This window comes from Brachycentrus maculatus, unplaced genomic scaffold (assembly GCF_059751285.1).
Source record: "Brachycentrus maculatus isolate JH-2025_06_01 unplaced genomic scaffold, ASM5975128v1 h1tg000244l, whole genome shotgun sequence".
Taxonomy (NCBI): domain Eukaryota; kingdom Metazoa; phylum Arthropoda; class Insecta; order Trichoptera; family Brachycentridae; genus Brachycentrus; species Brachycentrus maculatus.
In genome coordinates this window covers 1,417,257-1,443,181 of record NW_028280995.1, presented here as the reverse complement: position 1 = coordinate 1,443,181, position 25,925 = coordinate 1,417,257, and the positions used below count along the sequence as shown (strand labels likewise).

At 33.4% G+C, this 25,925-nt stretch overlaps 2 protein-coding genes across 3 annotated transcripts in view; both read right to left on the bottom strand.

Annotated features, from left to right (window-relative positions):
* Positions 1-134: 134 nt before the first annotated feature.
* LOC148306291 (uncharacterized) lies at positions 135-11,044 on the bottom strand. The gene is made up of 10 exons (XM_088265336.1): positions 10,537-11,044; positions 10,322-10,448; positions 9,292-9,823; positions 7,798-8,259; positions 7,016-7,111; positions 6,098-6,355; positions 4,784-4,957; positions 2,014-2,146; positions 485-589; positions 135-352 (listed from the first exon to the last, which is right to left on the bottom strand). The coding sequence occupies exons 1-10, from the start codon at positions 10,631-10,633 to the stop codon at positions 189-191; spliced, it is 2,148 nt and encodes a 715-aa protein (XP_088121462.1). The 5' UTR covers positions 10,634-11,044; the 3' UTR covers positions 135-188.
* Positions 11,045-11,595: 551 nt separating this feature from the next.
* The window catches only part of Ip6k (Inositol hexakisphosphate kinase), a 108,231-nt gene continuing 93,901 nt past the window's right edge, over positions 11,596-25,925 (bottom strand). For both annotated transcript variants that reach the window (XM_088265337.1, XM_088265338.1), the window contains exons 2-8: positions 25,181-25,665; positions 24,941-25,067; positions 21,394-21,517; positions 20,466-20,542; positions 19,274-19,449; positions 17,584-17,801; positions 11,596-16,882 (exon numbers count right to left, since the gene is read on the bottom strand). In XM_088265337.1, coding sequence (XP_088121463.1) covers positions 16,132-16,882; positions 17,584-17,801; positions 19,274-19,449; positions 20,466-20,542; positions 21,394-21,517; positions 24,941-25,067; positions 25,181-25,588 — 1,881 coding nt within the window. In that variant the 5' untranslated portion in view covers positions 25,589-25,665 and the 3' untranslated portion in view covers positions 11,596-16,131. The remainder of the gene's footprint in view (positions 16,883-17,583; positions 17,802-19,273; positions 19,450-20,465; positions 20,543-21,393; positions 21,518-24,940; positions 25,068-25,180; positions 25,666-25,925) is intronic.

Sequence of the window (25,925 nt, the reverse complement as noted above, 5' to 3'; positions counted from 1 at the left end):
GAAAATAATTTATGCATTATTGTATTACCATACATATATTGCGATGAAAGAAAAAGCATTTTGAGGTTATTCAAAAAACTAATTTACTAATACCTAATGTTACTATGGACAAAAGTAAAAAAAAAAAAAGTTAACAAAAAATTATAATACTTTTATAGATTAATACACTAGTGAAACGAAAAATGAGCTTAGTTGAAAAGATTAAAAAAACTGTTTTTCTTATCCTTCTCTTGGGATTTTCCAAACAAAAAATCGAATCCACTATTCGTAGGCTCCGTAGCATTTGAGTTTTGTTGCTTTTCAACAGTTTTTTTCTTTCCAAACAAACTGAAAGATTCTCCTTGAAAGTCACCTATAAAATTCAAAATGTTAAAATATTATATGTATACAAGTACCAAGTACTTACGTAATAATAAATTTCAAGTCAGTTATAAAAGTATTGATGAAAAATTAATAGCGTAAATTACTGATCAATATTTCTTACCAAATGCATACGAAGGAGGTGACATTGGAAGTAATTCATTATTTTCATCTTTTCTGATATCTGGATCATTTCCTTTTGTTAACAATGAAAAATCTGCCCCGGTAGCTGAAAAATTATACTAACCCAATCACCGCTTGTCAAATCAGTTTTGACATTCAGGCTAAGAGTTGAATGCATGTTTTTTTTTAGAAAAAAATCAAACAATTTGTGGGTCTAGTAGTAAAGTTATTCCAGGTAAAAAATAAGCAAAAAATTTACAAGGGCCACAAGTGTACAAGGCTTCGTTTTATGAATTCAAATAGAGAAAAGGTGTTTTATAATATATTCCTGGTCCATAAAAGTATACGAGGTGGGACTCAAACTAACGGGAATTGCGCTGTGGTGGGGAGGGAGAGAGGGAGAGAGGGGATGGCCATTGTTCGATCCGGTGTCTGTTAGGGACACGTCTCCTGAGTTTGTGTGCGAAGTTCTGTCACTGTGAGTGTATCAGTTCGTCTGTGGGATTTTTTTTTAGTAAAACAACTTTTTCCATTTCGTCGAAAACGTGATGGCCTATTGTCGAGACAAAATTTCATGCGCGGCTGTGAAATTTTGTTTCCTTTTAAGGAAATCTGGCGCGGCAACTATTGTAATGCTTAAGACTGCTTATGCAGATGCTGTTCTAAGTAAAACCAGAGTCTATGAGTGGTTTTCACATTTTAAAAATGAAGAAATGTCAATTGAAGAACAACCCAGTTCAGGACGCCCCTCAACGTCAAGAACTGACGAAAAAATTGACAAAATCAATGCTCTCGTTCGTAAAGACCGTCTTCGAACTATTGATCAACTCTGTGAGATGTCTGGAATATCATGGAGTTCAATTCAGAGGATTTTATACAAAGAGTTGCACATGAGAAGAGTTGCCGCCAAATTTGTCCCTCGCCTTCTCACAGGTGAGCAAAGGGAGCGTTGAATTCAGACATGTTTAGAGCTTGACACCAATTTTTCACTCCCCCCCCCCCTACTCACAGGATCTAGCCCCCTGTGATTTCTTTTTGTTCCCCAGACTAAAAAGGGACATGAGAGGAAAGCGTCTTACCACTGTGGAAGAGATAAAATAAAAATCGCTGGAACGCCTAAAGAACATCCCTATAAATGAATTAAAAAACGTTTTAAACAATAGAAGGATTATTTGCAGAAGTGTATTGTGGTCAACGGAAAATACTTTGAAGGTGATCAAAATTTGATGTAAAAATGTTTAAAAAAATAAAGAAGTTATGAAGAAATTCCCGATACTTTTACGTCCCCCCTCGTATAACACACAAGCACAAATTATGCCCGTTCAGGTAAAAATCACCAAGTATCAAAATGTTTTTTTAGATATTCAATTTTTGAAATCTCCACTCTATGTGTATCTTAAAATTATGTTTTTTTTATTTTTTTATTTCTGGTTTAGATTTCCATTTACACACGTTTCTAAATATATTTTTATTATTATATTTCTATGTGTAATTTTAAGTATTATGATCAAATATTTAATTTACTCTTACTCGTTATACTGCTGTCATCCCCAAACTCCGAATAGTCAAAGGTGACCATGGAAGGATATTCACTCAAGTATGTGTTATCAGTTGCAAATAACTTGAGTGTTCCTGGCATTGATTGACTCGTCTTTGAAGAGTTCTGTTAAAAAAATGAACTGCATTGTAGTTTAAAAGTTATGTATCATAAACAAACTGAAAAATAATACAACATACACAAAAAAATGCATTGTCTCATTATGAATTTGCGATTCAGCCTCCTTAATGTATACAAATGATAATAATTAGTTGATTTATATTATTGTAATATAATGCCTCTGTAGTAGTTAGCAACTAATACCTAATATGCTGGAGGTTCCGGGTTCGATAACTAGGGGATCAAAACTAAAAGAATTAATTCTCCATTTCAATATTAATTGAAATCACCTTGTTTTCTTGTAATATAAATAATCAAGTTAAAACTGCATCATTTTAATGCAGTATGCATCTTTCAGGTGTGGAGAAGGGGTCATAGTATGAAATTATAGTTAATTTATTGATTGATTTTTGGAAATTGTTTGATAGCACGAGGCAAAAATGTATATATTTTTTAAAACATTATTATTTCTTATTTTTTAAGGAATAACCTAATTTTAGAGGCTTGTCTGCAGGTAGGATAGTGAGGATAGGGAAGGTAAATGTGAAAAATAAATCAGTAACACCCAGACCAATTGAAAATAAATCTTTCTTGAATTTATTTTGCACTTGGCGGGAATCGAACCCATGATGCCAGTTTCGCAGTCGAGTGTCTACCCAGCCATGGCACAGCATATGTAAGGTTATTCCGTATGTGTTAAGTTTTATGATAGTAAAACTTCACATTGTAACATACCTGTACATAATAATATTTTTAAATTTAATATGTAAATATGTATAGAATATGTATATATTTAAGGTAAAATGGCATGTGGAATTTAACATGTAACTCAAGCAATTATTATCATTAGATATTTTCAGCAACAAGACTTTTTGCTACTATTCTCCTTTTCCTATTTCGGATCCATTTTCTTTCCCATATATGACAGCTAGATCAGCTTGTTTTTATAATTGATGATTAAATTAATACCATGTTAATCTGCTATAGTGGTCTGTGCTCTACTGGATGTAGATAGTTTAGATAAGAACCTTTTTTTTACATATAGTGAAAAAAGTAAATAAGTCCAGTGGCATCAAATTATACAGTCAATATGTGCTTTGTTTCTGAGGATGATTTTCTGGTGGTAATTGGGATCTGTCTCTGCATATGCTATTCAGAAACCACATGATACTGCCGAGGACCTTAATTATTTTTATCTCAACTATATTATCCAGTAGTGATCCAGGGCTTTAAGAACAGTGTCCGTCGATGGTTGCTTCGCATTGGAAGGGACAAGGTAGAAAGTGATTTAATTAAAGTCCAGGTGTAATTATTTTATTGTAAAACCTTTATACTGTAAATTATTATTGTATCTCCTGTATGTAATGTATATAATCTAATAATTAAAAAACAAAAACAAAAAATATTAAAATTATATTAGCATGTTAGTATTCGGCTCAACACAGGCCATGCCTAAAGAGCCGTAATACACATAGTAAATGTATATATGAAATAAATATGTATCTATGTTTTAATTAAATAAATAAATAAACAATTTGTTTCGAGAGCACAGGGATTTTAATCCTTGTTCAAAATCCACCATGCTGTGGTTTGAGGAGGCTTAACTGCTGACAGTGGTGTAGAACTGAAAAAGTCTGATTTTCAGCTAAGTCTCACTGACGGCAAAAAAGTTTTAGACTAACAAGCATATAAAGGTAATCTTTGGGTAAGTTAATCTTTGATCTGGGATTCATCAACTTATTTACCAGATTTCAAATATCGTCTACGTCAGCTATTTGAATAACACTGTAGGTTAGTTCCTAATGAATTGTCCTCTGTGGGAAAATACACAGCGTACAAAAAATGTACCCATCTCAAAAAAATATTTTTACCATTTAAATGTGCACCTTATAATATTATACTCCTTGGTAATAAATAAGTATATTTACACTAAATAATGATTACAAACATACATATATTTTGCAAGTATGCCACAACGAGTGATCTGTGAGCAGTGATCCCGAGACTTGTTGGAACACCTTTTGTATTTTTAGTATAAAATATGACATTAAAAACATGACAATAAAAAAAAATCTGAATTTTTCTAAATAATTTTTACAATTTTTTATTAACCACTTAAAGCGTTTGAACGAACAGTGTTCACGGACAGCGCATGTAATGTTTTGCGCCAACCCAAGTACTACTCGTGTGTTTCATCAAGACATAAGATAAACAACTGAACTGAGTTCTCCAGTTGCCATTTGACGCTTTTTATTTAAATTTATTGGAAATTCTTCGATACATGACTAAATTTTATCTTAAAATTTTTAGACATTTTGTTTTTTTTTATTATTATTATTAATCGTCTTACTCAAAAACAAGTCGTTGATTTTTATTATTATTATTTTTTTATTTATTGCTTCTATTTCGTTTTTTTGAAACAGGCAATATTTTAATTATGTGAACTCTTTTTTTTTAATCTGTTATTTTTACTTCTATTTTTATGGACAAAATCCAAGCATTAAGTGGTTAACTAAAAATTAATATTTTATATAACCCACTTTTAGTAGGAATTAGTATGAAAATATAAAAAAAAAATATATAATCTTTAAAAATAAAACTGCTCACACTCATTCGAAATGGTAAAATGTGATAGACACTTACGCTTTGTACAACTTCCGAGTTATTTGGTTTATTCTTAGCATTAGCTGGAACTGAAGATTCCTCATTTCTCAGTGCTTGGGATACATTCAATGTTGCAATATGATCCGTTCTATTGCTAGGGTCGTTTTCAGCAAAAAAAATTGATACAGTTTCTTTGGCATTTTGGTGAGTGTCCTTAGAAAATATATGTGTACATAAAAACATGGGTCGAAAAACTAAGATGAAAAAAGATAAAAAATGTAAATATTTAAAACATAAAAAAAAAAATTAGGAAAAAAAACATTTTAATTTATCTTTGATATGAGAGATTTTTTTACCCTTTTATATAAATGTTTATTTATTTTAACGTGCCCATGAAATAACAAGATTCTACAATGTATAGCAACATGTTAATAATATTAAAATAAATGCAGAATATGGTATTATTATATACATATTGGATTATCATCGACTAAGAAGGTTGTACAACTACCAAGTAAAATTGAAATAAAGATCGCTCACTCCTTTCAAGAACGTGATAAATCAAAAATCGTCAATTTTTAGTTGTGCATGTTTTCTGAATGCCCAGAAAATTTCATATATCCCAGCAAAAGAGGCATATTTTTAACTTAATATTTACCCGATATAGGGCAGAAAGTGTAGTTTTTGCATTTTAAAGAAAAGGTATTGTTTAATATATTTTTTAAATAAATTAGTTATTTATATTGTTTCGAGAAATAAAAATACTTTGTGTTCTGATCCACTCACATGGATGGATGGATGTGAGTGGATCAGAACACAAAGTATTTTTATTTCTCGAAATAATATATCAAAATGATCCACAAAGTTAATGCTTTCAATATTCAAAACAAAATTTGTTATTTTTCAAATGGAGAAAAAATCTTCAGGTTTAACCTAAAAAGATCTGTTGCACAGTAAAAAGTTCAATAAGTGGCTTGATATTTATTTTTAATACATTTTACATATTATATTTTTAAACTTTAAAAACGTTCTCCTGAAAAATCAAGTTTTTTTTTATTTATGACATTCTTGAAAGGAGTGAGCTATATGTACAATGTATATTTATATATATTATTGTTTGTTTTATAAGAAATACCCACAAAACCTCTATTTAACAGGCTTGTCTACAAGCAGGATAGAGAAGATAAGAAAGGAAGATATGAAGAATACATCACAAACACTTAGATTATTAAATTATACTTGATGTTCGTCAACTACCGAGAGATGACTTCATGTGTCGTATTATGGAATGAAGTATTGCAAAACTCAGTAGCTATTTTAGTAATGTGATTTTTAAAGTAGAATAATTATTACCTCTGTAAGTTCAGGCGATTTGATGTTGTATTTTTCTTTCAGTTCTCGCGTGAGTAGCTCTTTCTCTTTGTAATATTTTTCAGTATTTTGTGGTTTATTTTTGATGCTTTCAGTATTATCGACAGTATCAGCTGTCCCTTCGCTTCTGATGGGCATTTCCGGTTCCGCAATAACAAGCGATTCTTTTTGTGATAATAAATTATCAATTTTCTTTAAATTTCCATCATCAAATTTAAGTGTAGTATTGAATCTGACTTCCTGTAAATATATTTTACAGTGACTATATTAAATGAATTAAATTATTAGAAATTTTCCCAATATCTGCAAATCATGTGCCTGAGAGTCAAATTATACCGTCCTCTGAGTTTGAAACAAACTTCAATGAATTCCTGTTCAGGGTAATAAACCCTTATAATCTCACAGGACAACATCGCAAGTCAATTCTTATTTTTCAAATTAACTTAAATATTTCTACTGTTACCACATTAGTTTCTATAGTTTTTACAATAAAAAGATGATTATTTAAAAAAATTAATCTTCAAAAATCAAAAATCTTTAAAACAGAATTTAAAAAGAATAGATTTTTATGTAAAATAAAGGAATGGGTAAATGATCAAGAGTTAATTCTATGAAAAAATTTCTCTCTTTTTGTGTCTATATTACGTTAAAATGGAAAAAACAATAAAAGATTTATGTAAAAAGAACTCCATCGATAAGACACACAAGGTGGCTTGGTGTCCCTGCAAAAAATATTTTTAATATGTTTAAAATTGTTCTTTAAATAAATGTATACATTTTAATGTAAATATAAAAATAAAAATATATTTCCTTTATAACAAAAATGTATTAATTTATCTTCGTTTTCAACTTCAAAATAAAGAAATATCGTAGTATTTCGTCAATAAACCAATTCTGTACCTTTTTTTCGTCTTGCGACGAGTATGATTTCTCTGATATGGTTTCTAAAGCATTATTATCTCCACTACCAACTTCCTCGTAACTTTTAGACTCATTCTGAAATGAAAACCGAATACTTGGTAATTGCTTGATATTTGGCACATAAATGGTTGCTAAAGAAAACTAGCACATTTGCTTTACATTGAAAATAATTGATATTGTATACTTACCACGTACAGGCTTGCCGATGTACGATTTTTTTGTTTGTATGTTATAAATAAATACGCGTTTCATAAAATAATTTTAAAACCAACTACATTTGCCTCATTCTCTCTTACTTAGTACAAACTGATGATAAATGGAAAAAAGATTTTATGATAGGTGAAGTAGCCAGGGACACATTCAATTTCCTTTCCTAATATTCCTTCATTCTTTCATATACATCATTTGTATCCATTCAAATATATGCCACTACTTTCACAGATCTTGAGCTCAGGACTGTTCACACCGTATCAATCTAATGCAGTGCATCAATTGGGTTCAAAAAAGGGTTACAGAAAGTAGTAGCAAGGTCTATTTGGAGACCAGAACTGGCCAGTCCAGAAGTAGTCCAGTATGTATACCATAAAGAATACCTACATATATCTAACAGCAAATGACAACCCCCCAAACTAAACAAATGATGTTTTAAGTCTAGACATGTAAATGTGCTTCTACAAAAATTTAAAAGTGTTTCAAACCATTATTTGTGCGTACATAACATTTACTGCGAGACTAAATAATTATTTACAACATTAACTTACATTCAATACTTTTGTAGTAAGCATATTATCTCCCCCATAATTAGTTTTGATGTTACTTTTTTCAATCTCAATGCTTTGTAAAACGTTTTGAAGAACTATAGATTGAGGTTTCAACACTATATCTTGAATCAAATGTATTTTTTTATTCTCATTTATTTGCTTTTCTTTGAGTTTTGTCTTTGTGCAACTTTCCTCCAATTTACCTTGAGTGTCTTTTGAACCCTCATTGATACATTTGATCACCTCCTCATTTGTGGGTTGCATACATTCTGTTCCATCTGTGCCGTGATTATCTCGGATAACTTTAGGTACATTTTCTTGTGGAGCATAATATTTTGATTGCATTTTTTTCATGCTTTTTGAGAGAAAGTCATAAGAATTTATTTCCTCCTGTGAACATTTCTCCCTTATGACTGCAGATTTCAGACCTTGCTTCACAATCGGTACAGTTTTCTTTTCAATCTGAAAAGGTATTAGAATAAAATTCAAATTGGGTATTTTAATTATTACACAAATTACATGGTTGAATATTATTTTTGACATCTCATCAAAGATGAAGAAGAATATGGAAGTCTGGGTATTTACGGGGCTGACGACCGTCATAGGCTGGTTTAAGTGATCACTTTACACACGTGTAACATTCACCAATTCTACCCATTATTGACAACCACACTACTCAAATTCTTGGAAGTTCTGTATATATGAACCAATTTAGAAACCTTGTTCTTGAATCACTAGAACTTCACTAGAGACATCTATTGGTGAGATGTAAAGAAGCTTTTTATTAAATGCCCAGGCTTCCATATTCTTCTTCATCTTTGATGAGATGTCAAAAATAATATGAAAATAACTCCTGTAATTGGAGATAATCCAGATTTTGTGAACAAGTATTTGGACACACTCAAAATGTTGTACATGGTTGAATTATTAAAGAAAAAATGTAGTATTTAGCAAATTCTTTTTTAAAGTTGGAGTAGCCATTTTTGTTTTAAAGTGACAGGGAGGTGTTTAATGATCAATGGAATTCCGCAAAGGCGTTTGTTTTAATCTTGTTACGTGGTTCAAACTTTTTAAAAATTTTGTTTTATTCACTATTAATAATACAAATATATTTACAAAAAAGAATTATATGTTTATGTTACATGAAAAATCAATAAGATTATTGAATCAATGATCAAGGGTTCGAGAATGTATGACGAGATGCCTGAATGTATGAAAAATGAAAAGAATCTTAGAGAATTCAAAAGGAAATGTTTTGTATACATACTACAAGAAGATGTGAGTATTTATATTTATTATGTAAATTAAGTGTAAATAATTTTTGTAGAAGCTAATTAAAGATTTTTTTTTTAATTTAAAAAATAAAATATCCAAAACAGTACCAAACATAAACACCAGTTAATAAATAACTTCAACTGTCTTTAGGACCGACATTATGATTAATACAAAATTGGATAACTGGATAAATACATTACTCCTCTTATATAATTTTACCTGCGACCGGGGAAGGTTAAATTCGGTGAAATTCAATTTGATCGGGATATCAGCAGCAGCCATCACCGATTCTCGACACAAGGGTCTAAAATTTGTCTTTTGGTCGCTAAGCTGCTGGAATAAGTGCTCAAACTTGAGTCTGTTTTCTGCTATACTACTTTTGAGTTCTCGAATCATCTTCTGCTTTTGTTCATAATCAACCATAACTCGTGCAAAATTAATTATGCATTTCTGAGTTCTTTGTTTCTCCAATGTCTTGTAGACATTTTTCTTAATGTTGCAATGATTTATAATATTTCCAGTCAGTTGTACTTTGAACTTTAGAATGTTCACTTGACTCAGTAATGTTTTTCTCTCCAACGCTAGGGGTTTACTTTCATACATCATTTTTCGTTGAGCCCATTTCTCTTTATATATTGCAATGCTACTTTCGCACTGTTCAATATATTTTCTCTTTTTTTCTATTTCCTCACGCAATGACTGACTTGCTTTTGTCTTACAATTCTCCACCACCAGTGTAAAAGATCTTAACCTTTACAGAGAAAAAAAAAACATTATATGAATGAGACATCTTTATATTAATCCCTAATGTCGATGGCCAATCTACATAGGATCACCAGGATAAGCATCGGCACTTGCTTACCAGTGAGGAGTTAATAATGTGCTCATATTTATTTACAAATGTATATATTTCGTTCCCATTCCAGTCAGTGGCGGGCGCTAGATCCGGCGCTGCCTATTGTAATATTTCAACTGCCATACTAATCACTTATCTTACAAATATCACTCATAAAATACTATACAAGTACATAAAACAAGAACTTAAAAAACGTATTTTCACTCCTGCAGAAGTAAGTACTCAAAATAATCAACTGTGGACTAGGTAAAACATTTTATTTTCATGTTTACCTTTTTTTTTCACAACTTTAATAACAAGTGAAATAATGAATTAGAATAGATTATGCTTTAAATTATATTTTATTCTAAGTTACTTAATTTTAGTAAAAAGAATAGACACAAAATAAATTACCCATTCAAGTGCTCCAATAATAAAGAAGATTTCTTACGATATTTAAGTATGGAAAGTTCGGTGCGTTTGTTATTTTCATGATATCGTCTAGAATTTTGGGTAAAATTATGAACAAACTTTTCTTTTACTGAAAAAAATAAATGGAGTATATACAAAATGGTTACCTCAATAAACTATGCATTGATATTTTTAAATGTTAATAATTCTCATAATACCTTTAAATGAAGATTTCTTGATGATTACTTGTTGTTTAGATACATTTAACTCATCAGCTATTGCGTTTAAAACTTTATCTTCACTTATTTCCTCCATGATAATTTTTTTTTAACACAACTACAAAAACAACATTTGAAAATATATTTTATGATTTGCCGCCTGCAATAATCTGTGGTTTCAAATATCCATAGAGATGTGTATATTGTTAAGTAGGTACTTAATATAATGGTTAATAATTAAGTACCTACCCATATACCTGTGATACCCCACCTGTGATAGTTTTATATGAACCAATTCTGCATTAGCAGACCAAAGTCCTAAATTTATTAATTTAATTGTACAGATAATTTACACTTTTTGCTAATCCTTAAATGTAATTTTGTTTTAATTAATATTTCCAAATGAATATATACAAGGTTTGGTTCTATTTTTTTTTTTGAGTTTTAAAGTTATGGAACATGGAGTTTGCTAATTCAATTAAAAAGAAAATTTAAAGCTATTGCACCGTCATCCGCATACATTTGTGCTTTATTAAGCACAAATGTATGCGGATGACGGTGGTGCGAAGATTTCTATGACGCTTATCTCTTTCTATTACACGAAAATATATGCTGCCAATAGTCGCTCCATCAGTTGGTCACATTGTGCAACCATCTTAAAATAAAATCTGCACTGTTGTTCACGCCATAGAATTTCAATAAATATTTACAGCACAATAAGAATCTACTATATATTAATCTTTCTTATTTTTAAAACTGATTTTAGTTTATGCCTTCAAATAAAAAATGCACATTTTTCCAAATTTGATGAAATGCGCTGTCAATTTAAACTTAAGTTTCTAGGTTTTTTAATGAACTATATTTGCACATAACATTATTGTATTACACATTTTTGCAGGCTGGCTTTAATAAAAAAATGTCTACTTCTTAATGTTGAAACCATAAAAAGTTAAAAACTCTCATGTTTTAATGTAAATTTTTATTGCAGTGTTTGTTGCAAGAATTTTATGAAAAGCAATCTTATATTATTATAATCAGGTGGAAAGTAATAAAAGAATGTTTGAAAATGTAATATTTTATTTTTCGTTTACTAGCTATAGGTACAGTATTTACAAAATACAAACAATAAAGTCATACAATACAAATAATTATTGTACATTATGTCAACTTAAGAGCCTGTTTTTTTTTACAATGGTGTTTTGAAAATAGCAGATTTTATGAGGGAATTTTGCAAAATCGTTACAAATCTTAAAAACAGTTATTACTTCAATTGACTCGCATGTGAGTAAGTAAGGAGTTTAATTTTTACATAGCTATTTTTGACAATATTAACTACATCAGGGTCATTCATTTTATTTGTATGAAAAATTAATGGAAAACGAATAACAAAAACTAGTTTTGTTAAATCCCTCATAAAATTATGTTCTAATCTCAAAAATAAATTTAGGTGTATTTCGATATATGTTCCAAAAAAATTATAAAATTATAGCATATATACTAAGCAAGTATATAATTTGACAATAAATAAAATGGCTTAATCTTTCAGCTAAAAACTTATGAATTCAGAATTTTCCTTTGTATTTTTATTACAATAATAGCATAAATAATAGCATTTTAATATAATTTACAATAAAGGTATAAATAAAATGGAAAATGGAGATACTTAGTGATATTGGTACAACTTTGTTAAACTATAGCTATTTACTTTCACATATTCTAACTCTCACATTTTGTTATTCAAGCATTTGAAATAAAATAAAGATCTAGAGGTGTACGTTTACATATATATTCGATATATAAAAAATAGGAGACTTGAAATTTAAGGATGACATAAGAAAGATTGTAAGATTGATAGAGATTTTACACATAATTTTATTGATTTAAAAGAAATGCCAGCGAGCTAGTTATATTATTTTTGTGTCTATATTAAAATTATTATTACATAATAATAGTTACAGAAAAATATCAGATCTGAATAAGAATTGTGTCGATAACTCAATAAACAGTGTTATCACAGTGAAAGATATCAAATTTACATAATAATTTGGCCAGTATATTTAAGGAAAAATACACTTGATTACATGAACAGATATCCTCATTTTTATACTTAACACGTTCATCAGAAATTACAATGTGGAATCATTCGTAGAATTTATTGCAAAATTACAATTTTTGCACGCAAGGAAAATATTTACACTTTGTACATGATAAAGATATCAAAATTGTATTTTATTAAAAAGTGAGTGCATCCATTATGTTCACATATATCGCAATTTAAAGATATTATTCTGTTTTTTTTTATATATTTACAATTTTTTATATGCATTGCCATAAATACTAAATTTAATACAAATTCTCAGTTTCCAAATTTTAATAAACAGTAAGAAATAAAATCTGAACTATATATGTATCATAATACAATATTGATTTGTGTTACAAATTATAAGAAGCTGAACACTAAAAATTGTTTAACATGTTCGCTGATATTCTTCAATAAATCCAGCTTAATCAACAAAGACACTAAACCTCGAAAATTCAAGTGAATTATACAATAATTAATTTTGAATATAATTACCACATTTAACCAATTTATTTATGAATTGGATAATTATTTATTGTAGTTATAAAGTGTCCACCCATAGGCAATCCCTGCAGCGAGTTTGGAAATTTATGCAAAATACCTTTTTAGTTGAACTAGTACCTATTTCAATACTTGAATGATAATGTAAAAAAAAAACATGTCTGCATTTCGTCAATCATAATAAAATCATTAAGAAATGATTGCTTTGAGAAACAATCTGAAATATACTTAAAATTACCTCGTTTGGATGAGGAATGTTTGTAAGGATAAATACCAAATAATAATAAAATCTTCCTCAATATAAATCCTATCACCAGTCCTCTAATTCCAACTATCACAGGATAAATATTTGATTTCATTATAAATAGTTAAGCATTTTTTTTGCTACACATATGACATCTCAAGGATGCATCATTAGGTAGAAAGAGGGGAGAACTTATGTGACATATTCTAAAGTCACTTCTAATTACACTCTCCATACTACACACTTTCGATTGCGGAGTATGAATGCAAAACCGAATGTTTTAATATTGACAAATACCTATAAAAAACAGCACTTATTCGTACAAATCATTAAAGTATGTATTTTTGTTAAGTAAAAGTGTATTGTTTATGTATTTTGTGTATTTGTCTCCTGCATGCTATCTTTAAATCTACAGTAAGACAAAATTTTTGAAGGCAAAAAAATACATTACAAACACCCGGACCCCAGAAAATAAATATTTCTTGAATTTATTTTGTAAACGGCATAAATCGAACCTGTGATCTCAGTTTCGCAGTCAAGTATATACCTAACTGCGCCACGGCTGCTGTCAATGTAAAATATTATAACTTTGATATTACATATCTTGAATCAGATTAGTAATGCTACCATACAAACTATCTCTTGAATAAGATAATTTCTGCTAATTTTCAATCACCACTTTCTTCTTAATATATACAACATCAATTACTTTCATAGTTTCCATATATCAGGTTCATTAGCAAATATAAAAAATCACATGAAAATCTCTGCTATTCTTTTTGAAATATGTAAAGACATAAGGGAGATATAAAGGATTAAACTCTCTCTTACTCTCTAAGAAGGGTAAGAAAAATAAATATAAGCAATTTTTTATTCTGAAGTTTATTTCAAATCACCCAGGACTGATCAACTTACTTTCGTGTAATTACCATACGTATTAAGAAAACACTGCATCGATACGATACAGTGCCCTATGCACGACTAGGTGCAGATACAGGCTAAAAGACAGACATATTAATTCCCACCACTGAATTACTTTCTCAATACTTCCACACAATTAGTTTTGCATCTACATATACCTAACAATTTTCCATTTTCAAAATAAAGGTTATTGTATTTCAAATAATGTTGATTGATGGCAAGTCCCTAAAAAGAAATTGTATTCAAAATACATCCTGTTTTATACATTTTTACACAAATTAAAAATAAATATACCTAGAGCACCTATATTTTTAAACGGTTGATGATTTTGAAAATGTAGATAAGAAAATGTGTTTATAAGGCTACTGAATAATGTTTTTACATAATGAGGTTGAAAAATCTTAGTGAGCAGTTCAAAAATTGCGATTATCCAATTAATTTGAAGTTTAATACAAAGAGCTTCAATAAATTAGTTTGATAATGGAATAATAAAAGAGCCTTTCTGCTAAATAATTTGAAAACAGTTAAGATTCGTGAGATCAAATCACAAGACATTTAGCCAAGATATTTATTTCATTATATTTACAATAAAAGCACAAGGAAATTTTCCTTTACCTTGAAGAGAAAAATATAATCCATAATATAACATAAATAACCGGTTGTGTGTACATTTAAGAAAGGAAAATTTAGAGACTTTGTCAATGAATTTCGCCAAAATGGTGATGGGATTTTATATAATTCAAATAATCATCATTTATTTTAGATAACATTGATCTCAAGAAAAGAATCTTACAACATGAAAAATTATTTCCATACCAATGGTTTCAGATTAAACGATTTCCAGTGTATAAAATAACCTTGTAAAATACAATTATTTTTCTTAAGCAGCAATGACCAGCATATTATATACTTTTCGATGTACATTGTAGTTATTTTTCCTCATTAATGATTTTATTACAATTTCTTAGACTGAACTCATATTATGATTTACAAGGCTATGTTTCCTTTAGGGTATATACAAAAATAATTTTAAAGGATACAGCCATTTGGCAATATGAAAATACGTATGCATTTACTAAGAATTGTGTATAATATTAGAACAGGCTTAAAACAAACATTTTAACTGTTACAAAATAAATCATTTTAATGTGAATTTGTTTATCGGATATATATATGGACAAGTATGAATGCACCGAATTATGGAATTAACACTAATTAACGAAACTAAGGTTCTTATCACATACCAGGTACGTCATACACGTATGTCATAAAAATTTATCTAGACTATACTTTTATTAAAATTGTGAAAATAAAATGATTTCATATGTTTCAATTTGAAATACAGTTCTCGCATCTACATACTCAGGAGCTGTCAAGTGTCAAAGGAGCCGCTTAATACATAGATTTGAATGGAGTCCATAAAACGTTACAAGTATCGTGGTCATTTTTAAATAATCACTTTGAGCGATATTTAATAAATTCCAACTGTTAGGAGTAGAACGACGAGGTTGTTCTTCGTAAATATTTATTAAACTAGTGCTTTTGCGGTTAGAATTCGTACAAAATATATGAACTTTGCTAAATTCAAGTAAGGTTTAACAACGATTACAAAATTAAAACTACACAATGTCCGAATTCGTCATCATCGAGGGAAAAGTTTCCACCGCATTATCGCAAAAATTGTCAAATTGTCCAAGGAAAGATAATCTAGTCGCGCTCGACATCGCATCGTCACTGTTACACCAGTCCGCACATCACACAGCCGTTCCCAAAACGGGCAAATGGGTCCATTAGCTGCAACATATCACATTTGTAGCAAAGTGTCATTTCACGGTGCACAGACACATACTCAAACTTCGTACAGTATTTCTGTCAACATTCTCTTGAGACTGTCGATTCCGGTTAAGAAACCGCAGTCGGGTCCGTGGTGGACAGTCGTGTTGGAAACAAAATTAGATAGAGGGGAATCCTGTCCGACGGTGCTCGTGTCCGCGTGGTTGTTGGCGAAAGTAGTGTGCGCGAAATCTATCATCCTTATGTCTACCAAGTTGTGCTGGGCACTAGGGATGGGCTCTCGCCGTTGCGCTTTCTTCTTAGCCGGGCCGTAGCTCTGCGACGCCTTGACCCTCGGTCTCTTGGTGGTGACGTCGGGGGCTCTCTTCACGGAGCCCATGTCCGTATCGGACGAGGTTTCCTCGGAGCTGTTGGCCGAGTTATCCATGCCTCCCGACAGGCAGAAGTCGTCGCTGCTGTTGGAGGAGTATACCATCCAGCTGTCCATAGAGACGGGGCTGGAGCTGAAGCTGGAGGCGTGCGTGGGCAGAGCAAGGTGCACGCCGCCGGGCTCTTCTAGGTACATGGTGTCCTCGGAGATGGGGCAGAAGGGCACAGCCCCGGGCTTGGCGGGCGCCTCGTCCAGGGAGATCTCCTCGTGCAGAGTGGACATGTCGAAGTGCGACTTGTCCTCGTGGGAAGACGACAGGTTGAGGTCGGCGGAGCTGTTGGAAGCATCCGCGTCGTATCCCGTCCCCGTCGCAGCTGCGAACATGGCCTTAGGAAGAGTTTCCTCGCTCCACCCTTCGTAAACTATCAGCAGTGAACTAGAAAACAGAAAGTTACACACTTAATACAATCCACTTGTTTACGTGTAACAAAATTTAATAAAATTAAATGCAGACAGAACTAAATTTGTCTAAATTGTAAAGCCATGGAACAACAAGGAATAGCTTATTTCGGCTTAGTTGTTTTATCAATTGTCTGCTGAGAGACAATATATTGACTCTTGTATACTTTAAAAAACATCAATATACTGACATTTTTCAAGTCAAAATACCGACAAAAATAAAAATGCATTTTTTGTTGTTGTAAAAACTCTTTTTTCCAATTAATTTTCAAATGAACCATTATTGCTTACCATTGATTGATTACCAACAAGTTTTCAACACTTTTAGCATAATTTATAGAAAAAATCTCAGCAGTTAATGAACTTTTTATTTACTCACCATGAAAAAACCTTATCATTATTTTATTGTGTTTTTTTTTTATTATTATGTATATAATTCATTAAATTTATTTTTTACATGGACAAGTAAATGAAATTAGCGTGGTACTCACCATGAGAACAAAAGGGGAGAACAAAAGAGGTGTCTGGCGACATTGTCGCTGTGGGGGGTAAAAACTGGCTGTAAGCAGCAACCGACCGGAGGAAATGGAAAGCAGGGGAAGAGGCCTATATCCAGCAGTGGAGGTCAGAGGGCTCATAAAGAAGAAGAATAAGAAGAAAGAAGAGAAGAAGACTCACCATGAGTAGAACCTATAGGAAGACTGGTTGGCCACGGCCCGGCGGAGCAGGGCCAGGCGCTGCAGGGCCGCGCGGACCACCTGGTGGCGCAGGGCCCCGCCGCCGCCGCAGAAGAAGGTGCGCAATGCATCACGCAGCCCCGCCTCGCTGAGGCTGCGCCCCCAGTACTTGTCGCGCCGGATCACGCGCTCCTTGTCCGACGTGCCGCCCTCGTACACCTGTAACGGAATAGGGAATGTTACTCAAACGCTCCAAACCAAAAATTGTGTTAAAAACATAGTGACAATTTTTTTTGGATGTACATACTAAAGATGTAGTTCCTTGGACCTCAAATTAACAATGAAAGAACTTACAAAGAAGATATCATATCGCTCACTCCTTTCAAGAACGTCATAAATCAAAAATCGTCAATTTTTAGTTGTGCATGTTTTCGGAATGCCCAGATAATGTACTATATCCCAGCAAAAGAGGCATATTTTCAACTTAATATTTACCCGCTACAGGGCAGAAAGTATTGTTTTTGCATTTTGAAGAAAAGGTATTGTTTAATTATTTTTTTATATATACTAAATATTTTTCAAATGGAGAAAAAACCTTCAGGTTTTACCTCAAAAGATCTGTTGCACAGTAAAAAGTTCAATAAGTGGCTGGATATTTATTTTTAATACATTGTATTACATTTTAAAACTTTAAAAATGTTCTCCTGAAAAATCAAGTTTTTTGATTTATGACGATCTTGAAAGGAGTGAGCGATATGTCGTATCGCCATTGCCAAAAGTGCCATGTCTAAGCTAGACAAATTCTGGAAAGACTGGGGTGGGAGTAACAACACCAAGATAAAGCTTGTCAGGAGTTTGGTCCACTCCGTTTTTTTCTGTGCTGCTGAAACATTGATGCTTTCGAAATGTGGTTTTGGAGGCGAATGCTCCGAATTCTATGGACAGCTAGACACACCGAGTCCATTCGTCAGGAATACACTTGGATGGCTTGACTCTGGCCAATGTATGCACATGACGGATTCTTCAGTTCTTTGGACACATTTAATATTTTCTTTGGGCATTATTGTTCCAATCCAGCTCCAGCTCGTAAATATATTGTCTAATACTGTAAATTTTTTTAAATAAATCTACAGGTTGATATAAAATTGTTGGATAATTACTACAAATAGGTTAATTTAAAATTCATGTTTTCGAGTTAGCCAATGTGTCAAATTTAATATTTTTTTAATAAAAAAAAAACAAAAAATGATTTATCAAACAACAAGAATACAAATCATAGATATAAATGATCTATCACATTTAGTGGTGTCTAATTTAGGAAATATGACAAGACAAATAAATGAGCTATATGACAAATTTTGATTGACATAAGATATTAAAACCATTGTGTCTATTGTATTGTTTTTTTGATCACCCTTATTCATTTATTTTAAACTATACACATCCACTATCATTTTTAAGACATATAAACTAAATATGCTTTAAATCCTTGTACATTAAAGGCAATAAGAATTTTCTAAGGCAAATAATAAATATTTAATAAAATATATTAAAAAAGATATAAAAAGCATATTTTTTTGTTGTAAAATGATTATATAATAATATAATACGACACAATAGTTCATCAATTTAAGGCGTTTAAAAATAAACCGCAAAGTCAGTATTAGGGATATTCTAGAGGATATCTTTACCTGCATCCCGCAGAGACGGACTCCGAGAGAGGCGGAAGTGCTGGCGGCACACTTGGCAATCTGCTTGGACTTCTTCTCTGCAGAAGCATCGTCGCCGTGCTGTCGGGTACCCATCTTCAGGTCCAGGATGCAGGGACGTCTGTATGTCGACGTGATGTTCTCCAGCATCAAGAAATCTGCGCAACACACTTCAGGTTAGCCAACCAATCGGCTTTTAGTTATCAGTCTACTAAATTGTATTTTTTTTTATTAAAAACACATACAAATAAAATTTGTGACAATTGTTTCGCCTTGTTATGGCATTTAAAACTGTTGTAGATTGAAAATGCCATAACAAGACAAAACAACTATCACATTTTACTTTTATGTGACTCTAATAATAAAATTCAATTTAGTAGACTGTAAAAATCAGTGTTTGATTTTAATATTTAATATATACGTTAAAATGTAATTCTACAAATTAAACGCCAAATCTATAAATAAATTAATTTATGTGTTGGCTGTGGTATTTTAGTAAAATTTTAGTATTAAGGTGCAAAAAGCAAATCAATAAATAGGAATGCTTAAGAATAAATATACAATATCGCTTTAAATCAAGAACTCAATTTTGAATGAAAAACACATAATATTTAACACTATGCCATCCACGTTGGTGTCCCGCAAAACGAATTGAGCAAATGCTGGTGACACCACGTTAGTGTTGTGAGCAAAACCATCTACTTGAAGATGCTGATAACAATATCCAATATCATGTGACAATAACCTTGAAATTTTGTGAAAATACAGGGACAGGATTGAAAACCCATGAGAAATGACAATGAAATTAGTAAAATTTTACAATTTATGATCTCTCATAAGCCTGGGAAAACCGCCAGCAACAAGCAAAATGAACCAATCCTATCGGTGCCAAACAAAAGAATCCCGATTAGATGTGCTGACAGCATATTTTTAACTTATCTTTTTCATTAATATTTAACTTGCACCTCATAATAGGGTATTGTTGTACTATAGGAATATCATATTTACTATAGTCTATACATAATAAATAAGTGGACCAGAATCTATTATGCCGAGAATCTCTTTACCCTAGCGAAGGATTGTACGAGATATTTCAAAATGGTGGCCAACCCTGAATATTTTGAGAGGCACCGGAAGATCATACACAAAATAAATAAAAATCATTACAACTTACATTGCTTGTTTGTGTTGTCGATTTGAGAAATACTTTTAAGAACCTCTGAAGCTTTCCCATTACGATGCACCTTAAATCTGTAAAAAAAAAGAAAATTAAAATATCTATTAACAGTCACAAATATTGCATTATATAACGCATTAGTCAAATATACATATTCGGATATTACAATGAATTGAACTGCCAAAGTGATAATCAATATTGTACACTTTTTAGAGTTTCCAAAAAAAGTATTTCAAATCATAATATGTCTGTTATACATTCATTGTAATCTCCAAATGTAAAAAAAAACTCTTAATTCTGTACCCAAAATATCAGTATAAAAGAATGCAGCTGAAACACATTGCCTCTATATAACATTTATCTTAGTTACTTTTGTGATATTAAGGATGGTATTTACATACAAACTGAAATGTATACAGACATAAAAACTTTACTGAGCACATAAATATAATGAATATTATTATTGCCTTGTTTTTTATTTAAATAAATTGAAGAAAAATAAAGAAATGCATATTGAAAAGTCATAATAAAGATTGAGATTACCAATAAAGAAGGTATACCAGATAAGCAACATTTCAAATACAACCACGAAAATAAAACCCAGATCGCGTTGCTCGATAAAGAAATGTAATTATTATGGTATGATTTATTTAATAAAACAGTATAATATAAGAATATACAATGATTTATGAAATGAATATAAAAATGAAATATTTGATACTGAGATTGGGCCAGGCGTGTATGTGTATGGGAAATTACTGGTATATCTCTCTATAAGGCGGTCGCCATCGGCATTCAATCTGTTTCAACGCTTCGCTGTCTTATATACAAGGCCTTATACGGTTATCCCAGTCTGCAACAGAAATCACACTTAACCGGGACACATTATCAATAGCCACAAGGAGAGTATCGGTAGAGCACTCACTTGAGGACATCGTCACGCTTGCGTTTGGATCCCAGCGACTGTTTCCGCCCATTCTCGTCCCTAAAACTGGGTGAATACCTCTTGTCTAACTTTGTATTGCCCGTATTCGTCCCCTGCATCACCCCTGAAACAAAGTACACTCCCATCAGCGCGAGATATCGAGAAACTAAAACTTAATTACTCCATTTATGTATAATACTGTCACGGATATTGCAAAACCTCTATTGAAACAAGAAAAGTTACAAAACCAAATGGAAACTAAATAAAAAATATTTCTGCAAAATCAATGCTGATAAAAGACTTCAATTTTTCAAAGACTACATTTAGTATCCATTATCTTGTAGTGCGTAAGATTACGATTTCCTCTTTTTATTTGAATAACGTCTTAAAGTAAACATAAACTGAAATGCAAGGCAAATTTACAAAATTTCTTAACGTACGCTGATTATTTGGTAGGCAAAATATATAAATTAGTGATTATCTCATTTTTGGCAGAAAATTTATTCATTCATTATTACAAGGGAGAAAATTAGTAACATACATATACTAATTTATAGTCGGCCTGAAATAAATAATATCTTGACAGAAAAAAAAAATTATATATAAAAGGCATTATTTGAAAGGTGAAGACTATTGAATAATGGTGAGGCGAAAAAGCAAATTGTCAGATATGAAGTTGAAGCAACAGAATAAATGAAATCTCAACAACAAAAAAATACAGTATACACCCTGAATCTGAGTAATACGACAAAACTACCTAGCAAAAGGAAAGATTCAATTAATTTTTTTTTTTTTTTTTTTATTTAAAATTATTGTTTTAAATAAATTCCGTGTGCTGTGGCATGTTCGGTGAGAAGACCTTATATATCCAAAAGTAAAATATGCGACAAAAGAGCGATATTAGAAATACAAACCCAAACAAAATTACCAAGAGCATGGATCTGTTTTTGCGTGCCGATGGCATGTTGGGATAGATTGCGGGCCATAGAAAGTGCTTGGGGCCATAGTTTGGGAGGGCCCCGCGGGTTGCAGTTCCTTCGCCGCCCACTGCGCCGCCTGACAACAAGAAACTGGTTGTTGCATCAGGCACCGACATCCCTCGCATTCATCCTCACTCGGAAGGAAAGGGCGGGCGGGGGATGGAGATACACGGGGAGAATACAGACAAAATAAGATCCAAATAAAACGGGACTCGAGGAAGGATTCAAAACAGGGATCACGTATCAAAATAAATTATATGAAAATAATAATTATTGAAGATATTTTATATTTGAAGCACTAACTTTGTGATTTTCCATTTTATAATCAAAATGTAACATTGTTTTAAAACCACTATAAATATTTTATTATAACTTGATTATAATGTCTATCGGTTTCTAAGCTAACCGCTTCTCTATCAAGACTGATGATTAATCAGTCTTGATAAAGAAGCAATTAGCTTCAAAACCGGTAGACATTATAATTAAGTTATAATAAAATATTTTTAGTGATTTTAAAACAAAGTTACATTTTAATTATAATTATTGTTCAGTTCTTTGGACACGTTGTGCGTGGCAATGAGGATAGCCTAGAATGACGGGTTGTGATCGGTAGCCTGGAGGGGAAGAGAAGGAGAGAAAGATCGCCCACACGATGGACCAATCAATTTAAGGCAGCAGCAGGCACCTCGGTGGTTGGATCGCTACGTGCAGCGCAGTCAAAGGATAACTGGAGAAGAGTCATTGCTTCTACAAGGGTCACAACCCTCAGTAATGAGGAGTAAGGCGGAGAAGAAGAATAATTAACAAAAATAATATTTTTTTTTAATAAAAAGAAATATTTTTATTCACACAAATAATTCAATTCAATACTTTTTTCCGGTAAGCCTAAACGGCTTGTGTTTGAAAACAGGTTGTGGCAGAGTGGGGGGTCGAAGCTAGAGCCTCTTAATCAAAGTCTCCAACAATAAACACGAGACCACCTCATAATCCAACTCAAAATTATTTAATTGTTATATGTGGATGAAGCAGATTATAAATACTTGATGGGATCGGAGATGAAAGAAAACAAAATTTTATTTATTTATGCATGACTTGTGAAAAATGTAAATTATTAGCATAACATGAAAAAATTAAAATAAAAAACGGGGGAAGGTTGGGAATAAAGAATAAGGAGAGAAAAGTACTATATACCTTTGTTTTAAAGTCGACGATAAAATTCGTATTATTTTAGGTAAAAACTAGTTTTCAAAAAAGTATTTTTTTTTACAAACAAATTTTTTTTTTTTTTTCAGTAAAAAAATTACGAAAAAAAAGAAAATCAGTTAAATCGTACAAAGATTTTAGTTGGTTATTTTTTAAAATCAAAATCGATTAAATATTTTATTGAAATATATATTTTTTTATGAAAACGAGTACCAATTCGGAATAAATAACAAAAGCGACAGAAGAGGAGTAAGGATAAGCTAGCATACGTCCTCATTCGTTCCCTTAAAATATTGAACGGTTGTTGAGCAAACTCCTTAATGACTTACGGCTATTGCCGAATCGGAACCGCGTCGTGACTCCCGTGCGATCCTCGCGCGGCGGGAGCCAGCGGGCTCCGGGCGAGAGCTAGCCGGCTCCGGGCGAGAGCTAGCCGGCTCCGGGCGAGAGTTGGGGGCGCACGGAGTCGCACGGGGCCGCACGACGCGGCTCGTGCCGGCCGCCGCGGCCGCTCGGGGGTGCCCGGCCGACCGCGGCGGCGCGCCGTGCGAGCACAGCGCGCACATCGGCACCAAGGTACAATATCAGCACTTACCACGGAGCGGACTCCGCCGACAAAACTGTATATCCTAAAAGACGCCTTTCGGGTGCCGATCGCGAATCAAAGTTTTAGCGAACGAGCTAAAAACATACGATACATCATAGTTCAAAAGTAAAAGTGAAAATAAAGCGTGATTGTGTAAGAATTTAACTCTGGCGTCTTGCTCATCCGCGAAAGTGAAATTTCCTCCGGTAACATCCGCGGCTCGCTCCATAACGCTGCTCTCGTTGGCCGCCATAATAGCCCGACTCGGTGTTGGTCATTTCCACAACGCGTCCCGTTAGATAACAGGGTCTCGAGACATTATCATCGCGAATCTAAAAGTCAGCTGGCTGACCCGGAGGAAATCCCACTTTCGGCCGGTAAATAACTATTTCATTGATCAAATAATAATAATAAAAGTAAAACAATAAACAAAACATGAGCGTTATTCGACAGTCGATATCCTGAAGTGGACGACGCACAATCAAGCTGGTTGTTATCACGCTAAGGCGAAGGACGAGACGGGCAACTTACCGTACAAACATGCAGGTGGATCGAGTGACGATCATTCGGACTTCGATAAATGGCACGATGATAACGCGTTATGGAAATTATACAGCGGAAATGAAATGTAAATGAATGACTGACAAGTGGAGTACAGTGTCCGAGATGTCGAGAGTCGAGTGGCGCGCTCCGCGCTCGAGCGAACGCGACTGGAGGACTCGGCACTCGGCTCTCGGCCGGACGACGAAGGAAGACTTCCGCCTCGGGCGGTTCTTACCTTTGTATTTAGGGACAAACATCTCGATATCTCTCGGAATGTTCTGGTAGAAATGCAGTTCACGCACGTTGAGCGGCTTTATGACGGTGCTATCGTTGAGAACGAGCAATCGCGTGTGTCCCCCGACCTGTATACCGGAACACCAATACTGATTATTAGTTTGAGTCAAGGGCGAACATGTAAATGTAACCTGTATGCGATAAGCGGAGATGCGGACCGACTGTAAGATGCGATATTGACCTGGTTGTTGAGCGGATGCAGATCGACCTCGCGGTCCTGGGGCAGCGGCAGGGCCGGCAGCGAGGGGGGCGGGGACGGAGGGAAGCAGTCCTGGTGGCTGCCGTAGCCCTCCTCGGACAGGGCGCCTCCGCAGCCCCCGTCCGCCTCGTCCTCCGTCTCCTCCCCGAACCCTTCGTGCAGCATCTCATCGTGATCGCTGGCGTATCCGCTCTTGTCGACTCCCTCGAATTTGTCATTGCCCCCGTGGAACTCGCAGTCGAGCAACTCGTCCTGAGTGAAGTCATATTCGTGGTCAGTGACGAAATCGTCTCCGTATTGTCTCTTTCCGTTGACGCACGCTGCGGGAGCATAGTCGCTCGCTCGCCTGTCAGAATCTCCCATGCCCCAGCCCCCTAGCGCGAACACCATCCCCTCGATGCGGCAGGGTAGGATGTCACCCGGTGCGGAATGTGGCGGGTCGCTTCCGGCTCTGAGTTCCCCGGCTTCTGCAAAAGGAAAGACAGCGTTAGAATCCTCCGACACGATCGGACCGCACTATGGCGAAAATGGTTCTGAGAACGGACAGTTCGCGGGCAGACCGAGACTCCGAAACCGGTTCCCGAGCCGACTGCCAACGGAGATCACTAACAAAAAGGGGAACAAAAAATACTAACGTACGCAGTCGGTACGTGCCCTACTCGTAGTACTCGGAACCTAACCGTGCCAGTGGGAACTGCCCGAGTTCATCGAGCTTTTCACTAACCGT